Source organism: Haliotis rufescens, unplaced genomic scaffold (genome assembly GCF_023055435.1).
Source record: "Haliotis rufescens isolate VD_foot unplaced genomic scaffold, xgHalRufe1.0.p SCAF_3, whole genome shotgun sequence".
NCBI lineage: Eukaryota > Metazoa > Mollusca > Gastropoda > Lepetellida > Haliotidae > Haliotis > Haliotis rufescens.
Window position 1 is genome coordinate 27,945,532 of NW_025964001.1, and position 20,006 is coordinate 27,965,537.

At 40.6% G+C, this 20,006-nt stretch overlaps 1 protein-coding gene across 2 annotated transcripts in view; it reads left to right on the plus strand.

Annotated features, from left to right (window-relative positions):
- The window catches only part of LOC124145223 (cytoglobin-2-like), an 80,803-nt gene that overhangs the window by 55,375 nt on the left and 5,422 nt on the right, over nt 1-20,006 (plus strand). Inside the window, exon 2 of one of the 2 annotated variants that reach the window (XM_046514941.2) lies at nt 10,145-10,385. In XM_046514941.2, coding sequence (XP_046370897.1) covers nt 10,145-10,385 — 241 coding nt within the window. The remainder of the gene's footprint in view (nt 1-10,144; nt 10,386-20,006) is intronic. The other variant, XM_046514951.2, reaches the window with a different exon arrangement.

Here is a 20,006-nt window from a genome sequence, read left to right on the forward strand (position 1 = left end):
AAGATTATGCAACTGGTTCGTATTTAACACCATTCTGAATTTGAACGTCATATTGATGATATGACGGCTGTGTAAATGACGCCGTGATCATGCATATACTGCCTAATGCAATGCAGTAACGAGTACAGTATAAAATAATATCATTGTCTTACGTACACGTGCACTACACTTCAAAACTTAGCAATAAAGGGCATAATATAGGTATCGCTAAAAAAATGGTTATCAAATCAACAGGAGTTTGAGTGAGTGAGTTGGGTTTAACGCCGCTTTAACAGTGTTCCAGTTATATCGCGGCGTGTCAGCTTAATGTGGGAGGAACGCCCGAAGTGATGCAGGTCTCAGACGTTTACCACTTGAAACCCACGAGCATGGGTATGGTGCTGACAAACCTAGAAACATAATCGGAGCGAACCGGGATTCGAACCCACAATCATAGGTTTCTGGCGTACCCAAGGGACGCAAATCTGCAAAGCGAATCGCAGCGCCTTAGACGACTGGGCCCCCCTTGCCCCCAAAATCAACAGAAACGTGCAAGTCAAGAAGCATGAAAGCACTCGCTGTTTCATACAGTTTTAACTCGATGGCAATAGTGCTCCGTTGGTCTCAGACATAACGAGTTAACAGGTACAATGAGAGCAGCATGCCTCTCTTATGAAAGACAAAGTGACAAGACTAGAAGTATTCCCCACTTATGAGGGCATCAAAGCATTGCTAGTTTGAGCTGACTACAATTTGGGCAATCTAAAATATTTCTACGTGACTTTGTCATAGAACTGGTATCTTTGTGTCTAACCTTTTCCGAGCTGTGACTTCATCAGCGAAAAGCAACTCCTTGTAGGAACTATTTTTTGTTCTTAATAAGCTCGGAAAATGTACTTTTTTGTGGGATTAGGTCGTGCTTAACAATGATTGAATTCAATTCTATAAATCCTTCCACTTGGCTCCGTGACAACTTGGAGAAAATTATCCTTGCTCATTTATTGCCAAGTTAAACTCGCACGTTCCTCTCTCTCAGTTGTGGTGTGATTGAATACGATTATCAGACAAACGAGATGTGGTATTTTGATGCTATTTTCAGTTGCGATTGTCTGACCATTTCACGAAAAACAAGATGATCTTGATCTTGAGCTGATCATATTTTGATATGTATGTCAAAGGTTAACAAAGAATAACAGTAACGTTCTCATGAAACTGATAAAAACCTAATGAAAATATATCGAACAACCATGACGGCAACAATGAGAATTAACAAACCGTTTCTATGCGCGTTCGTTTCACTGGATCGTTGGGGGCACGGTTGGCCCAGTCGTCTAAGGCGCCGCGATTCGCTGTGCAGAGTTGCGTCCCTTGGACACGCCAGAAACCTATGATTGTGGGTTCGAATCCCGGTTCGCCCCGATTATGTTTCTAGGTTTGTCAGCACCATACCCGTGCTCGTGGGTTTCACCGAAGTGGTAAACGTCTGAGACCTGCATTACTTCGGGCTTTCCTCCCACATTAAGCTGACACGCCGCGATATAACCGGAATACTGTTAAAAGCGGCGTTAAACCTAACTCACTCACTCACTCACTGGATTGTTTGGTCAATCATTTGATTGTCTGGTCAAAACTCTATTGTTTGATGTCGCCGTCGTGTGCTAGTTCTGCAGTGCGGCGCCAGGCAACAAACAAACACTTATATTTAAGCACAATGTGTGAGTGGCGCGTGCTTCCGGTAGGCCAGGACATGTTTAACCATCTCGCGAACACCCGGTGCCACCACTGATTTTCAGTGATCCATTCATATATTGTTCACCTCTCTTTTGCCTTTAACTCCCTGTGGAATCTGTTTCGGGGTATAATCCAGACTACTTACATTCTGACGTTGACTTTATACGTTACTGCATATCTGTTAACACATATTCTGATTCATCTCGGGATGAGTACTTCATCTAAAAAATGAACCCCCTCCCCCTTATATAACCTATTATTGTCTATAATCATTACAGCCATATCATAGTTGTTTGTGAGTGAGTGAGTGAGTTGGGTTTAACGCCACTTTTAACTGTTAGTATTCCAGTTATATCACGGCGTGTCAGCTTAATGTGGGAGGAAAGCCCCAAGTGATGCAGGTCTCAGACGTTTACCACTTCGGTGAAACCCACGAGCACGGGTATGGTGCTGACAAACCTAGAAACATAATCGGGGCGAGTTGTTTGTGAAGAACCAAGTTTGCAAAGCATAAACCAGAATCTTTTAAAATGAGTAATTGCCGTCGGGGTACAAAGACACAGAGCCTACCAGAACACTGCATCCAACTTATCCCCATTTGGCATGATGGGCCGATTCTCCCACAGGTACAAAAGTAACAGGAAGGACAATCACAGTTCATTGATAAACCTAGAGTAATGAATATAATCTCAAGTGATCAGAATCCCAAGTAACTGATTTTGGGGTCGATAAGGCCTTCTGCGTGTTTACATTACCGGAGGACCGAGCCAGTTATCCATAAAGGCGGTCCGGATCTTTAACATAGCTTCCAAAGCTAACTTTTCATCGCTTAAGATGGGCAGCTCGATGAAAATGGCTTATTGAACAAACTGGCTCATTTAACGTTGTGCAAACACAAGAAGAGTATCAAGTTGTGTACAGAAGGGACAATCACAGCTCCATTTAACTAATTGTAAACAGAGGACGTCTCGGTCAGACACTTCTTCAAAGGGCCGTGAGTAGATGTCTACAGAGACACATTGTCTCAGTGCCAGTCAGCTCTGCGTTGTGTTCATGCACAACAACGTCGTTTAATGATTTATCCCAAGTCTCTAATGGTTATTTTGTTAAACGTGATTCAGACGGAGAAGTATACCTGAAATCTCTAGTGGGTGTATGGTCACAGGTATATATGTATGTTAGAGATTTACCTCCAGTCTCTACTGGTTATGTATTTAGCTGTTCGTAGTTTGTGAGGAGGTTCAGGTTGAAGACCGCCCCCTTGTATTTTTATGGCTAATGTATGTTAAATGTTTAATTCCCTTGGGTTTTTTGTTACATTTTTGTGGTAACAATATATCTACTTGGATCTCTATTGTATAAAACATGTTCTAAAAGTGCTATATACCACATAATGATGGTTTTAGTATTCATGTTAGTTGAAATGCTAATCCGTAACAGTGGATAAACGTTTGTTAACAAACACACTTAAATATCTTGCATGTCCGCTTTTGGTCAAAGATTCCCCGATTGGAGGGCTTCAACGTTGACGTCCGCGCCGTACCTGTAAAAGCCGCGAGGCGCTAGAAGGTAAACAGCCATATTACCATCTCATCCTGTCGGGTACCCATTCATTGATGGATGAATAGAGGCATATCGAATATATCGAGTATATACTTTCCATGTCCTTTAGTGTAGGGCAAGCTGCACAGTCACCCAACCAACTACTCTCCGCAACCAAAGTTGTTTAACTTCTTCTGATTTGTACATGGCGCACAGGAGCACGTGCCACCACACAGTAGACCATTATGACGTAAATAAACTGTCTGTCAAATTATAAGGGCTTGACGTTAAACATCTCGTTTCTACAAGGACCAGTTGACTGACGTTTCACTGTCAGGCCTTGCTTGACTTAATATTGTTTAAAAGTGTTCATGGACCCGTTTTAACCTATAAGGGAAAAAGACAGGAATTGTGATTGTGAAATAGATCGATCGAGGGATGTATATTAACGTCGGTAAATGTCCGCAAGGGGGAGTAACCTCGAATACTTTGATTTGATTATCATTTCAAAGACATTATTTTTACAAAGTGAAAAGGACCAGTCGCCCTTTGAACAAGCCTGGTAAATTAAAGTTAACATTTCAATGGGAGCATGTGACAGGTGTGGAGAGCGATGGTGTAATTAATAAACGCTGTTATACTTTCACAACTCCTGACTGTCTACAAGTCTAAACGACTAGGACACTGACTGATGTTGAGGAAGCTGGTTGTAGTACTTGGGATTTAGAATCTCACATTCTCACCTGTTTTGTTTGTGTGTTGTTTTACGCCGCAGTCAACAATATTCTAGCTATATGACGGCGGTCTGTAAATAATCGAGTCTAGACCGGCAATACAGTGATTGACATCACGAGCATCGATCTACGCAATTGGGATACGATGACATGCATCAACCAAGTCAGCAAGCCGGACCACCTGATCCCGTTAGTCGCCTCTTACGACACGCATAGTCGCCTTTTACGGCAAGCATGGGTTGTTAAGACCTATTCTCTACCCGGATCTTCACGGGTCACTTCTCTCGTGTCAACTACACATATTCAGTATGCACCTTTTGAGTCATTTATTAAGCGATGCTATTTAAGTACACGAAAGAGCTTTGATATATATAACATCAAAACGTCAAAGCCTTTGAGACACCATGAGTAAGTATGGTTTTACGCCTGTTTCAGCAATATTCTAGCACTGCAGGGGACACCAGAAATCAGCTTCACAGATTGTACCCATTTTGGAAGTCGAAACCAAATCCCCCTTAAAGCCTTAGCAGTTTTCAAACATATGTCACCGTCACAAGAAAAGAAACAAATCAAAGCAACGAATTCGGTGGAACCGGGTGGTCGCGGTACAGATGTTCTGTCTTACCGGTACCGCCCGCCGGTGCCCAAGTCCACCACTGTCCAGAAAACGGTTACTCTCAGTTTATTTGGGGGCACGGGTGGCCCAGTCGTCTAAGGCGCCGCGATTCGCTGTGCAGAGTTGCGTCCCTTGGGCACGCCAGAAACCTATGATTGTGGGTTCGAATCCCGGTTCGCCCCGATTATGTTTCTAGGTTTGTCAGCACCATACCCGTGCTCGTGGGTTTAACCGAAGTGGTAAAACGTCAGAGACCTGCATCACTTCGGGCTTTCCTCCCACATTAAGCTGACACGCCGCGATATAACTGGAATATTGTTAAAAGCGGCGTTAAACCCAACTCACTCACTCACTCACTCACCCAGTTTATTTGACGACATTATAAAAGTGAGGTTAAATTTTCCTGTGAATCCATAGCACTGTGAAACAAAAGTAGCGAAAGACCAGCCATAAGTCAGAACGAAGTTGACGCATTGTTGGTACCCACGAAGTCATCCAAGCATTATCACTGCAAACGCCCTGAAAAGATAATGAACACTCCACGTGCTTAACTCAGGAAGGAAACTTGAGATGGATATTTCCCAGGACCCCGGCTGTCATGTTCAAAGTCAAATTTCGTCAAAATAAACCAATTTGTTTCAGAGATCAATGTATGCTATGGCGTCAGGCATCATATTTGTTTTACCTTTCATGTTGTAATTTTCGAACCAGCACGATGCGTCGTGTGTTTGAGACAGCATGAAAGGATCTCGTTCGCTGTAATGGCAAGTTTCGTCACTCACATTCAAGCAACCGGCGACAATTAGACCAGTTGGCCTTTTGTATCCTTCTGTTTGTTTCTCTACAACGTACTTTGACATTCTGTCGTCTGCTCCTACAGCCCTTTCACTGTCTCGGTGAATTGCTCAACCTCTCGTTCCAGGCTTGTCTAGTGTTTAAGTTCTCATCCCACATCGGTTCCACTCAGTAGGAATGTCGTCATCTGCAAAGTACTGTTAAAAGCGGCGTTAAACCCAACTCACTCACTCACTTTGAAAAGAGCGGCGACAAAGAAAGCATTCATGCTATCAAATCAATTGGGATGATATAGAAATTAATACACGAGTTCGTGTATCATGATGATCTGACGACACCTTTTGTTTGTTTGTTGTTGAACGCCGCACTCAACAACATACCATCAATATGAAGACGGTCTCTAAATAGTCGAGTCTGGTCCAGACATTTCATGCTTGCCGTAAAAGGCGACTACGCATGCTTGTCGAGTCATTGACATCATGCGGATCGCTCTACGCAATTGGGATAAGATGACTTGCATCAAACAAGTCATCGAGCCTAACCACCTGATCCCGTTAGTCACCTCTAATGCCAAGCATAGTCGTCTCTTACGGCAAGTGTGGGTTGCTGAAGACCTATCCTCTACCCGAATCTTTACGGGTCTAACGACACCGATTTCAAGAAAAATGTAAACGTGTGTTCTTTGCAATTTCCCGAAATAATGTCAACAATCCTTCGTCAATTCAGTATGATAAGATGTAGTATTTATGGATCTCTTCGTTTTAAAGCATATCTCAATAATCCATCGCAAGATTACGTAATGGAGATCATGAAAAGCTGTGAAAATCCGGAAATAGGATCAACGAGCTCCGAAGGGGCGAGTTAATTCTTCTTTCTGAATCAACAGATTCTAATGATTTTATCTTGACTTAAACCGTGTTATAGGTGATGTATTATTTCTCTATAATTTTGCATATTGACCTGTATTTGCGTCAGGCTTACTTGTTTAAAATGGACGTTCAGACTGGCGAGTGATTTCCAGGCTCAAAGTAAACTGCAAGTATAAGAGTGTGACGTCATCATAATGGTTTAATACGGAAGGAGCCGATAATTTTTTACATGAAAGTGTTCATTTCATATTCTTTACTGTTATTGTATCAAACTCGGGTTGATATTTGATAAAAAAAGATATCTCCAACACCTGGTGCCAATTTAATGTTGTCACTTTGAATTGAGCAGGACTGAAAAAGTATCATACCATTTTCAATCCTGTTCTGCCTTCAGCGCTTAACAATTGATAGCTGGGTTGTTAATTGCAAAAAAATCGTATTTCATTGTGGCTCGAACCGGATACCGTACTTTCCGACCGGGAATTGTGTCTTCATTAAGGTTGTTGAGATTGCCAACTGTTACACCTGCAGCTGCTGCTAAGTACACGTGGCTAATGATATTTATTCTCCTATAAAATAGATAACTATTATCTCACATAAAAAAGATGGAAACTCCTACATTACATGTTACATTCGTAAACGCCTATTAGATTTCTATGACTACAGTTGGCTAATTTGTTTTTTTTTACAATCCGCTCCGCGAGGATTTCAGTGGAGATCCTCGAAACCAAAGCTTTATCGTCAACACTGCCAATGTCGGGGTTGAGGAACAGATTAACGTTATCTTAGCAGGACATAATAAACTCCAGTTAAACAATGTAATGTGTCTGAAGAAGACTGTCAAGGGAAGGATACTCTTTGTATACGATGGCCAAGATGTCCAATGAGTTTTGGTACTTGCTGCAACCATTATGCAGTAAGGTACCCCTGTCGACTGAAGCTTCGACTTCAATGTAAACTAAAAGTAATGTTACCCGGAGGATGTGACTTAAAATGGTTGTTTTCGATTGTTGTTTTTCCCACTTGTGCTACTATTTAGCTGTGGCATAAACTAAAAGGGGAGCAATGGTTCCCTTGATAGAAATCAACTCCGACGCTCAGTGTTATGTGCGACGACACTCCTGCCCTACTGCACGAACAATTCGTCATGGGGGTAATACTGGTATATTTGTTTACGTTTATGTGTTTACTGAACATATAATAAAGGTAACATATTGAAGACTAAATCGCCAAGAAAAAGTACACTCTTCAAAAAAAGAAACGCACATGTAGTATGTAGTTCATTGAACCTGACTACACATAAATCCGGTATATAAATTGGATATATGTTGTTGGAAAATGTTGGTGGCCTGATATTCGACAAACGGTGCCATTGTCGATTTGCAATGTTTAAACGGCATTGTTTTCACACTTGTTAAAAAATGTCATGGAGGAAAACAGTAAAGCAAAATGCACGTGCAAGACTAGTTATGGCATTCGTAACTCGTGGTAGTGGCTATATAAAGGCAAGTTCGAAAATGCCGAGACTCAGCGCTGCCGGTCGGAACATCACCATAGGACGTATCCAAAGAGGGGAATCGCAGTCTTCTGTCCACCACAGCACCATTTGCCGCCCTCAGGACCGATACACACAGTTCAATTCCACCGCAGAACCGTCCGAGAACCGGCCGACCAAAAGTTACCACCCCTGCACAGGATCGCAACATTGGACTGTTCCAATTACGTCATCGCAATGCCACGGCTACGGAGACTGCAGGACGCATACCTGGTTTGAGGAGGATATCGGACCAGACTGTCAGGAACCAACTTCGCGAGGCTGGAATCCGACCCAGAAGACCAGTTATCGTCCGTGTTTTGCAACAGATCCATCGACAGCAACGCTTGCGATGCCTTTGTTCAACGACATCATGTGACTATCTAGCTGAAAAATTTCATATTTGTATCTATGATATTAAAGTAAATTTATCGACTTTATTAGGTACCATAAATGTACTAATAATCTACCTGTGCGTTTCTTATTTTGAAGAGTGTATATTAAAAAAGTACCATCACGGAATCCAGTCAAGTTTCAGATGGTTCTAGAGCCAAAGCAAAGGCGGAAAAGGAGATTTTAATAGAAATGATATTGATGCTCTTTAGAAAGACTACAAATGACAAACTCCAAATTGTATCCCATAGGAAAAAAACCTTCGATTTGTGCATCACTGCACGTCTCTGGGGGAAATCGTGTTATTCAGCTGATTTAAACTATCTTCGGGAGATTCCAAGTCGATTTTCATTTGACAGCCCGGATACTCGTTTTAGAGAGGAGGACTTGGTGATTGAGGCAGCGGCTTACTTCCTAATTTCCTGAGTTTGAGAAAGATTTCATGCTGTCGCCGTACCTCGATGACAGAAGCATGGTGTCATCCATATATACGACAGGCCAATCTCTGGAGGGTACTGTCGTGATTAGGGAAGAGCGTTGGAACTGTGGTAGCTCTGATTAGTGTACTATAACTGATGATTCGTGCTTTTCATCCTGTCGTTAAGGATTAACCAAAAGTGTGTTACCGTCTATTAGCGGAAGCACATACATCACATTTCCAGTCGACGTATTTTCGGAAGCACATCATGAAGTGACATTATTCTGTGTTACGTTGTACATAGCATTAATGAATTTCAGTTGGATTTCTGTTGTGAGAAATAAGCAATTATTGTGAACTGTCAGCTATCATTACTCATTATTATATTATTACATTGAGTGAGTGAGTGAGCATGGTTTTACGACGCTTTTAGCAATATTCCAGCAATATCACGGCGGGGAGCACCAGAAATGGGCTTCACACCTTGTACCCATGTCGGGAATCGAACCCGGGTCTTCGGCGTGGCGAGCGAACGCTTTAACCACTAGGCTACCCGACCGCCCCTATTATTACATTGATTACAGATGTTAATGAAAACTGGCGCGGTCGAGTAGACTAGTGGTTAAAGCGTTCGCTGGTCACACCGAAGTTCCATTCCCGACATGGGTACAATGAGTGAAGTCCATTTCTGTTGTCCCCCGTAGAGATATTGCCGAAATTTTGCAAAGAGCGACGTAAAACCCTACTCAGTCACTAATGACAACTACCAGTCCTAAATTTCAAACAATCCAGAAGGCCTAATTAAGGGCAGTGTTATTTGATAAACAAATATTGCTGTTCAGGTTTCTTTGACCTAAGTTTATTATTTGGGAATTTTGGCATAGCTTACATTCATGTCTATTGCCAGTTGCCTTCATGCGGTGCCTTTGGGGCAGGGTTTAATTGCCGAGTGGGGCGTGGCACCCCAAACCTCCGTGGGTCAATGTTCATGTGCCTTTGTTCATGTTGTTTGAAAGGCTTCGTTTTCAACTGCAGAGATACAAGTAAAATTATAAAATTTCCATTTGGATCGTTTGATCATTGACAACAAAACCTCGAGACAAAGAGAAATTTAATCCTGATTTCGATGAATGTATTCATAGCTGAAAATAAATAATTTGCAAATCTAGATCTTTTCAGCCCCGTGAAGATCCGGGGTAGATAGAATAGGTCTTCAGGAACCTATGCTTGCCGTAAAAGGCGACTATGCTTGTCGTAAGAGACGACTAACGGGATCGGGTGGTCAAGCTCCCTGATTTGGTTGATGCATGTCATCGTATCCCAATTACGTGGATCGGTGCTCATGATGTAAATCACTGGATTGTCTAGTCTAGACTCGATTATTTTCAGACCGCTGTCATAAAGCTGTAATATTGCTGAGTGCGGCGCTAAACAAACAAACAAACAAGATTCTTTCAATTCAAATTCAGAGAAAATTAAATATAAATGTGCCATTGCCACTTGATGCACATGTATGATCTGTTCATGTTTCAGATTCTTTGAGACCGAGCCAGATATGAAATCGTTGTTCCCCAAAATCGTCCGGATGAACGAGGCGAACCAGCTGGAGTGGGATATGGACAGAGAGATGCTGCAGAAGCACGCTGTGACGGTGATGGAGGGACTCGGCGCTGCAGTCGAGAGTCTGGAGGACTCGGACTTCCTCAACAGCGTCCTTATATCGATAGGGCAGACCCACGTCAAGAGGAGCGTCAAACCCCAGATGTTGAAGGTAGTGGTATAATAATAATAATAATAATAATAATAATAATAATAATAATAATTTATCACCGTCTTCGCAATGCTTGTGGTTTTGAGCGACTAACGGGATCGGTCAGTCAGACTTGGTTGATGCATATCATCGATCCCAATTGAGTGGATCGATGCTAATGATATCAATCACTGGATTGTCTGGTCTAGACTCGATTATTTACAGACCGCCGTCATATAGCTGGAATATTGCTGAGTATTAAACAACAAAATAAACAACCAACCAGCAAACTTGTGGTTTTGACGCAGAGGTCGTTCCATGGTACTACCCAGAATATGTTGAGGGCGTCATGGAAATAGATAAATACAACATTCTTTGGAATAGGCCCGTATACAGCCTCAGACGTATCCAGGCCAACAAACCCGATCTTGTCCTTTTGAAATCATTTGTATTATTGAATTTTCTGTCGCTTTTGACACAAATGTGATTGACAGGATTCAGGAAAAACATGGCAAATATGCAGAGCTCGCTTTCGAAATCTCTCGCTTGCATCCCAAGTACCAAGTTGTCCGACTCTCCATTGGTCTCGGTGCCTGAGGTGGTTTGGTACCTCCCAATCTGTTCACTGACATTGGGAGAGTACCCGGGTTTGCTACCAGGAATAGAGCCCTTCTTACAATATGGGTAACGCAGAAGGCTGCACTGTTGGGGAGTTTTCACATCTCCGAAAAGTTCTTGGTGGGTTCGACTAGGCAGCGCTTACTAAGAGAAGTCCCATTCGCTGTCTGTCCTGTGTGTAGACGGGGCAAGGGCCCTGGGCAGATGATGGGCCTAACCAGCTTGACTGTGCCAGGATCACCCAAACCAAACCTTGCTGAATTTATTTATATTAATCTATATATAATAATAATGATGAAAATGATCAATATGTGACCCGTGAAGATTCAGGGGTAGAGCAACCCATGCTTGCCGTAAAAGGTGACTTTGCTTGTCGTAAAAGGCGACTCACGGGATCGGATGGTCAGGCTCGCTGACTTGGTTGATGCATGTCATCGATCCCAATTGCGTGGATCGATGCTCATGATATCAAGCGCTGGATTGTCTGGTCCAGACTCGATTATTTACAGACCGCCGTCATATAGCTGGAATATTGCTGAGTGCGGCGTGAAACAACAAACCAACCAATGATCAATTTGTAAGGCGCTTTTTATTGCAGGGGTGGTGGGGTAGCCTAGTGGTTAAAGCGTTTTCTCGTTACGTCGAAAGCCAGCGTTCAACATGAGTACATGTGTATGTGTGTCCCCCACCGTGATATTCCTGAAATATTGCAAAAGCGGCGTGAAACCCAACGCAACCCAACTAACATCAACACGTGATTACTAATAACTTAAATGGGCAGAGATTTTAGGTTGTATGAACATAAACGCACAGATATTTTTATATCAATGTCAGTAAATTAAGAATGATAATACTAATAATGATAATAATAATAATAATAATGATATATTATCTTTGAAAAGATTTCCAAGTACATTGTTTATGAAGTCCAAGTACAGTGTATATGGAGACCCGTGAAGATACGGGGTAGAATAGGTCTTCAACACCCCATGCTTGCCGTAAAAGGCGACTATGCTTGTCGTAAGAGGCGACCAACGGGATCGGGTGGTCAGGCTCGTTGGTTGATCCCAATTGCGTGGATCGATGTTCATGATATCAATCACTGGATTGTTTGGTCCGGACTTGATTATTTACAGACCGCCGTCATATAGCTGGAATATTGCTGAGTGCGGCGTTAAACAACAAGCCAAACCAAACCAATCCAAGTGTATGAGAGTTCGAGCTAAGCTTCTCAGCAGAAGAAAACCCATAGAAATGCAACAGAATCATTCTTAATTACAGACTTCATATGGGTAATTGAATATGGATTACTGTTAAAGGATTGCAAATGTTCCCCAAAAGTTTATTTTTAGTGTTGAAATAATCCACTCAAAGGTCGGGAGCGTTGTTGTTATGCTTGCATGCCCGAAATGCAAGGCCTAGCACTGCCTTTAAGCTATCACTTGTCAAACAAGAACCACTTTTAATACATAAGGTAGTGGCTATTTGTGACTCGTACCATATGTTCCCCTCTTCTTTCAGGTGAACACTTGATTTGCCTTTGCATGTGTTTATGATAGGGGCACGATACGCTGACCTGATATCACCATTTGAAAGTGATACATAAGCACATTTAGGACTCGTCCAATGGACCCTACTTTTGGTTGAGATTATGGAAATGTTTTTGTCGCTTTACTTTATTTATTTCACGTATCGCATTTCATGTATCATTTCTGTCCCCAGTTGTAAAAAGTGATTGCGTACCTCAGTTTTAATCGTTTGATACAGCCCCTTTGCGTGGTGTCTTTTTTATCCTTCGCCTAGACAATATCATTATTCCCATGTGTGAAACAGAGACACTCTTTCTTGTTCATTACTGGAATCAATTACTTCTAGATTCTACCATTCAACTTTTACGATTGAGTACAGTCATTTGAAACATCTGTTTTAATAAGTCGGTCCATGGAAAGGAAAGGTGCCGCCTCACATGCTGGGACTAGAATGTGAATATGAAACGAGAATAAAATGTGAATGAAGTGTGAATAACGAACAAGATATCTTAATACTTTATGATCACGCAAGCTGGGCAACTCACATCAACTATATCTGGTGTGCAGCTGGTCTAAGGCTGATTCTTTACACTGATGAGATATTTAAAATTACAGGACGAGCTAAACTACAGACTATAAGGCCCTGTAATGCATTTTAGACTTCATCAAAGCAAAATCTGTCTGCTACGAATGTAACCTGTCTGAATAAAGTCGTCCCCTATTATTAAGGAGAGCCAATCAATGTCCGTTTATATGTTCATCTTCCTAACTATTCGCGAAAAGTTTTTGATTTATAATCATGCGTTAACTCATGACACAGTTGCCGTTCAGACGCCTGATTGCAAAAAGGTTCTTCTTTAAAGGGTTCAGTTATGACATTGAAGAGATAAAAGTTGGAAATAAGATCAAAACATCCTATTCCGCTGATTTTGTCAAAATGATTTCCTTGATGAAATCTGTGTAATCTTGGTAATCCTTTTCAAGAGCATGTAAAATACAAAGAAAAACGTATTCAGCTGTTTTGGCATATAATAGGATTGACATTTGTAATCTGACATTGAAGATATCAGGAGACTAGGCATCTGTCTTCTATATGGCATTAAATGCGAATTGACAATCCCTTGATATTGCCTTTCGAAGGTTCTTTCTTAATGCTTTTCACAATTTTAGCTATGGTAGGCTATTGAAGTAACGTAAACATCAAAATCAGTTTGTAATACAAAGCCCTATCTCCTTAACAAGGATAGAAAGTTAGACATTACTGTTCTGATAACTCTTGAATCAGGTGTCAAAACTGAAATTAATCTCATTCCAGCGAAGGAGTTGCAATCGTCAATGTCATTATCATAATTTGTTGGTGGGTTGGTTGTTTTACGCCGCAGTCAGCAATATTCCAGCTATATGACTGCAGTCTGTAAATTATCGAGTCTGGACCAGACAATCCAGTGATTGATATCATGAGCATCGATCCACGCAATTGGGATCGATGACATGCATCAACCAAATCAGCGAGCCTGTCCACCCGATCCCGTTAGTCTCTTACGACAAGCATGGGTTGCTGAAGACCTATTCTACCATGGATCTTCACGGATTATTTTGGATTGGTATCAGGGGTACTGTATTTCCTAGTTTCATTGAAGTTTTAAATAGAGTAACTTTCCACCAGAGGCGTGTAAGCGTAATCACATGAAAAGGGAATACATTGATACATAACAGAAAAAAGCTGATTTACTGACTTAGAGTTAAACATTGTGGTAGGTATGCAGCATTAGTTTGAGAAACAGCTTTTTGTTTGCATAGTCTACAATGTCCTATTTTACTCAATCCATCGATCACTTGACAAAAGGTAAGGCACCGTGACGAATAACTTGTCATACTTCTGTTGATACCTACATATTGAAACACACACCTTGAATATACACGTATGTGCCTTTCATGATAGAGAAAATAATATGCCTTCACGTATCACTGATGCATACAATTTGTTTGAGCGAAACATGACTGGGACACAAGTTACACATCTCTGTACTTAAAATTCCAGAAAGGATGTCTCCTTCTTCAGACAATCCGATAGTGATGACAGCACGGTCCGTTTGGCTCCTGCCCCAAGCTACTTAATTACAGAAGCAATGTGATACAATTAAACCCCTAAGCTATAGTGGGACACAGAAGGGACTGGACAGGCAGCATATCCCGGTCGGACATTGACATCCACATATTTCTTAATAACCAGCTTGAAGGTCACATTCACTTCAGAATGTATATCTCCCATGGGCACCAGCATACATTGTACAGCTTACCGCGTATTTATAATGTCATGTACTGGAAATTATCAATGCAAAGCTGATGAAACTGTAGCATTCTACACAAGAATAAAAAAACACAAGTTAAGATGTACATTACACACAACAAACACTTCTATCCGTTGACAGGCAGACGGACATTACTTATTCACGAATTTACTTCTTGGAGGGTTTATGGCTTCACAAACAAATAAAGCATGAAGTTAATCTTCTATAGAATTTCTATTATATACTTCACAGCGAAGATGCAGTTTTAAATCATATGGTACATCTTTACATCCGACAATGTTAGTCATAAACTTACATTTTTCCACATCCTTTGAAAGGCTACTTATATTCTGATATTATGGAAGGCTTCTGTTTGTTTGTTGTTTAACGCCGCACTCAGCAATATGCCAGCTATATGACGGCGGTCTGTAAGTAATCGAGTCTGGACCAGACAATCCAGTGATTGACATCATGAGCATCGATCCACGCAATTGGGATCAATGACATGCATCAACCAAGTCAGCGAGCCTGACCACTCGATCCCGTTTGTCGCCTTTTACGACAAGCATAGTCGCCTTTTACGGCAAGCATGGGTTGCTGAAGACCTATTCTACCCCGGATCTTCACGGGTCTACACGTATGTCTATGATCACCACTTTCAGTGACAAAATCTTTGGTTCAGGGAACGAAGTTTACCAATAAGATTCTCGTGTGGGATAGTGGTTGGAAAATCAAACGTTTTGACATAGCTGAACTTCGTTCTTATCTGCAGTTACCATGATTCAAACAAAAGCTTTGAGCTTTTGAGAATCCATATGGCATTAATATCACTTGTCTCAAATACATTGTGTGAATATAAAGAAAAGCCTACCTTGAACGTATTAAGGCTTATGGTTAATCATTGAGGCAGAGATTTGGTGGTACATTTGATGCACCCTGCAATATATCTCCCTTTGTACGGATTTGTATGGAGCTTTAGAATCCAGCACAAAAAGGGAATGTACATGTTGTTTTTAGGTATTAAGAGTCACGTAAAAAGTTAAAAAGTAATGATGCTCGGTTTTGTCAGATTTCTTCCTCGGTTTTGTAATGGATTTATATGTGGCATTATTTGATATGTCACTTATATCAAGTCCTTTGATCAAACATATAAACCACCCTGCCTAAGGATGTAAAAATCTTGCGAGGATATTTAGGACCAAAATGACACAGAAAATTACTGCAGCGCCATCCAAATTACATATAAGGGAAGTCGCATGGAGGAAGAAATTGTATCCGGATACCTTCCGGAAACTCTACAGATCCTCTTTGGATCCTTTAAAAAAAAGGGATCCTTTAACTGACTTTAAGTATTTTTGGTTAATTTCACGTTTCATTTAACAAGATGCAATACCATTTTTAAGGTATCCTGAAGGTTTCAGGACACTTATCCCTCTGGATACCACATAAGAAGGTATCCCGGAGGTTGCCAATTTTTTTTCAGAAGACAAAAACTCGACGTTATATGCCGTGACATTGAGCTTAGTGCTCAAATCACAAAGTCTACTTTCATAGGAATTCGAAATAAATCTTTTTTATGTTACCTTTGGTTAGTCTCTTTTTCAAATCGTCGCTGTCATGCTTTAGGCAGACAATTGTCATGGATCTGATAAATCTGTTGGGAAATCATTTTATATTCTTTTACGTGATACAGGATGGCAACCATGGCCATATTCCTTTTAGATAAACGTCAAATTAGTTTCTCAGATAAGTTCTTCTTACACACAATATTATTTAAAAACAGTGGCGTACCTTCAAGAATTGTTTTGCAACTGTCATCTGCATACCTTTCTTGTAACTTCAAAGCATAATATCCGGATAAATTTTAGTAATCCTGGAAAAGTAAATAAAGGTGATCCTTTATCACGTTAGTGTTTAGTTATGTTGTTGTCGAAGGATTTTAAAAGGTCTTTTGAGTGGAGTAATTGAGTTTAGAAAAGTGTACCCAACTCCGAAAAGGTTTGACATTTGCACGCACGTAGGAATCAATGATGCCTTTTAGCTATGATCAGGACCCAGAGAGATCTTTTTATTTTTTATTAGAATTATGATAAATGCGAGATTAATTTGAAAAGTACTTCCTTCATAAGTATATTACCTTCAAGGTGTTTAACCTGTCAATGCTTAAAATCTTGAAAGGTAATCATGTTAATATCAGCATTTATAATCATCTCTGCTCGTTGACTTTGCAATAAACATTGATCTCTGGATCTTTAATCTTAACGACAACAGATAATACTTCTCCATTTCATCTAAGTTATCGTGATTATTGCCATCAAGAACCTTTCTTCAAAACAAAGAATTAGCGAGTCCTTGCGTACCGTAAAAACAAGTTTCTATTGACATTACATTAGGTGAAATAATGAATTATTGTTGTAGAATAACTATATTCCATTCTCAGTAATATAATTATTAATCACATCAAGTTGTTTGAATAGTCTATTTTATATACAGCTTTTGAAATTAAGTACAGCCATGTTTTGACACTTAGACGAACGTGATTCTTGGAAAGCAATTATTAAACGTTATCCTTACGTATGCAATGGTCATTTGTCAAGTCAACGAAGTATGATTTATAAGGAAACGTAATTTTTAAAAATCATTTTCGCGTCTTGATCTTTTTTATTCTGTTTATGTGCAAAGAAAACAAATGACACCAATTGCCATGTCCCTTTTTCACCAAAATAACACTGTGATTTATCAAGTTGGCAGTTTTCCGCAGAATAATAATAGCTAGTGATCGATCTTCTGCCGGTCATATCCGATAATAACTATACTTCGGCGACTGATTAATGACGCTATGTCCAAAGCCCGTAAAAATGACATCATTATCAGTCATGCCTGAAGAGTTTTCTTCCAAATTGTTTTATCAGAAGAAATGATAAGGTTGCTCTAATTTACTTTTGTGTACGTTCTCGAATCATTCCAATTAGAATATAAACTAGGCGTTGATGGATTTACATTTTTTATGAGATTTCCGGAATGAAATTTCTATGCGCTAACTGTATTATGAAAAACAAACGAATTTGGTTGCTCTAATTTACCTTCGCTTACATATTTATTACATTATTCCCCGTGGGGATACCTGGTAGAATGGACCCTAGTGTCCCATGTGTGTCGATCGAGAGAGAGAGAGAGAGAGAGAGAGAGAGAGAGAGAGAGAGAGAGAGAGAGAGAGAGAGATCTGTTTTCTTCACGAGAGTTCTAGAACGCTCTTGACATCATTAATGCCCCGTGCTTTGCATACCATTGCCTCGGGCATAGGTTGTTCCTCCACTCTAGCGCAGAGGAAAACTGCTGTGGTCGTCACTCGTCTTAAATCATTTGATATTTCATGAGTGGTCTAACGAAAGAAAATCAATTTCAAATTGGCGTGTATGTCATAATAAGTGCAATATTCAACAGCGTCCTCACAAATCGGCATATCCTCAAGTCTCCCATGTACAATACACGGATATTCCTTTTAATGTAATCGCCTGCATTATGTTTGAAGATGTGTCGACATGAGATATCTCACAAAATGAGCCTTCTCTATCTGAAGCACCAACAGATTCGCCAAGGACGTTCACTCTAGAAGCCCTGTAATACAGCACTTCACCATGAGGGGAAGCCGAGCGTTTATGCTGAAACTAATCAACGATAGAAATGCCCTCCGAGGAAAATTAGTTGTTCCTCTAACTTCATCTCATTCTAAATTAGCCGTCATCCACGCTTCGAGGAGACGGTCAGATTGCGGCAAAATTATGCAGTAATAACAAGACCGACAGAGACTGTGGTCAGCTCGGGTCATTGGGAGATATATTAGATTGCTATCAATTTGCTCTTTGCTTAGTCTTCTGTAAAATCAATAATATGGAGTCATCACTTTTGACCACCTATGTTCGTGACCTTTTGTTTCTGGGAGGTGTGCACTCAATGTCATGTTCGAGTTTATCTTTGAATCGTTTTATTACTTACCCGTGAAGATTACCCTGGTTAGAATTGGTCTTCAGCAACCAATGCTTGTCGTAAGATGCGACTAACAGGATCAGGTGGTCAGGTTCGCTGACTTGGTTGATGCATTTACCGGGCACACTGACAAACGATGTGGAACATATAGTACATTAAGATAATGTGTATGTGTAATGTGTATGAAAAATGGTAGTTGTGTCAGTTTGTGTATACTTTGTATTGCATTCAATTGGTTTTGTTAAAAGGTGTGGATAGTTGTAATAAGTGAGCGCGTTAGTTTAAATTGCTGTTATTGATTTCGGTTTAAAAAGAAATTTGTGATTATGCTTTACAGCAGCAAGAATGGCGTCTGATGAACGTTAGGGAAATGCTGTTAAAGGCATCATGATCCGCTACTGCATGCTGGGATCCAATACATATTTCAATAGAAAAGAAACCGAATACACTTTACAACTACCACTTTCATGCCAGTGACCCAGATGCACTACTGTATCATACGGTCTCAGTCGGAGATAGAATACATACAACAACCAATCTCGATTATCTGCCGAAACATAATCCTTTGGGCGTAAAAGGGAAAAGAAACCAGAGGTGAAAAACGCATGAATGGATCACTGAAAATAAGTAATGGCACCAGGTGTAGTATTATTCTGATAGACAATGGTTAGTTATGGTTAATGCAGGATACGACTACGAATGAGAACTAACTTTTACACTTATACAGATAGACTAAACTATAGAACAGTTATGGAAGTTTCTTGTCGGAAGAAACGTATGTGCCAAATGTACTTGCACAATTAAATCACCTGTCTTAGAACTTAATACCATACACTGTCTCACGTCTTAATGCGTTCCCCCACGGTGCTACTCCCAGTATTAGAACAGACGCCTTTTTATCCAAATACGTTTAAATCTAAATGTGTTAACTTCAGTGCAAATATTTTCGGTGGAGACAAACAAGATCCTCCCAGAAAAAGTCTCGCATTGATCTAAAGTCTTCAGCTTATTTTCCAACCTTCCCTCTGCCACAAGCACAGTCTAACAAGGGTATTTATATCCATTCTAGTCAGTCTTGAGGATAATATTATCTCTCTTCCGAGTTTTCGTAAGTGTCTCTGGCGGCTGTTTCTGAGGGAGTTGGTGTTGAAACACCAAAGGACGAATAGGGCATGACGTTGGAAATAAAAGTACCTCCTTTTCTTCCAAGGTGTAAATAA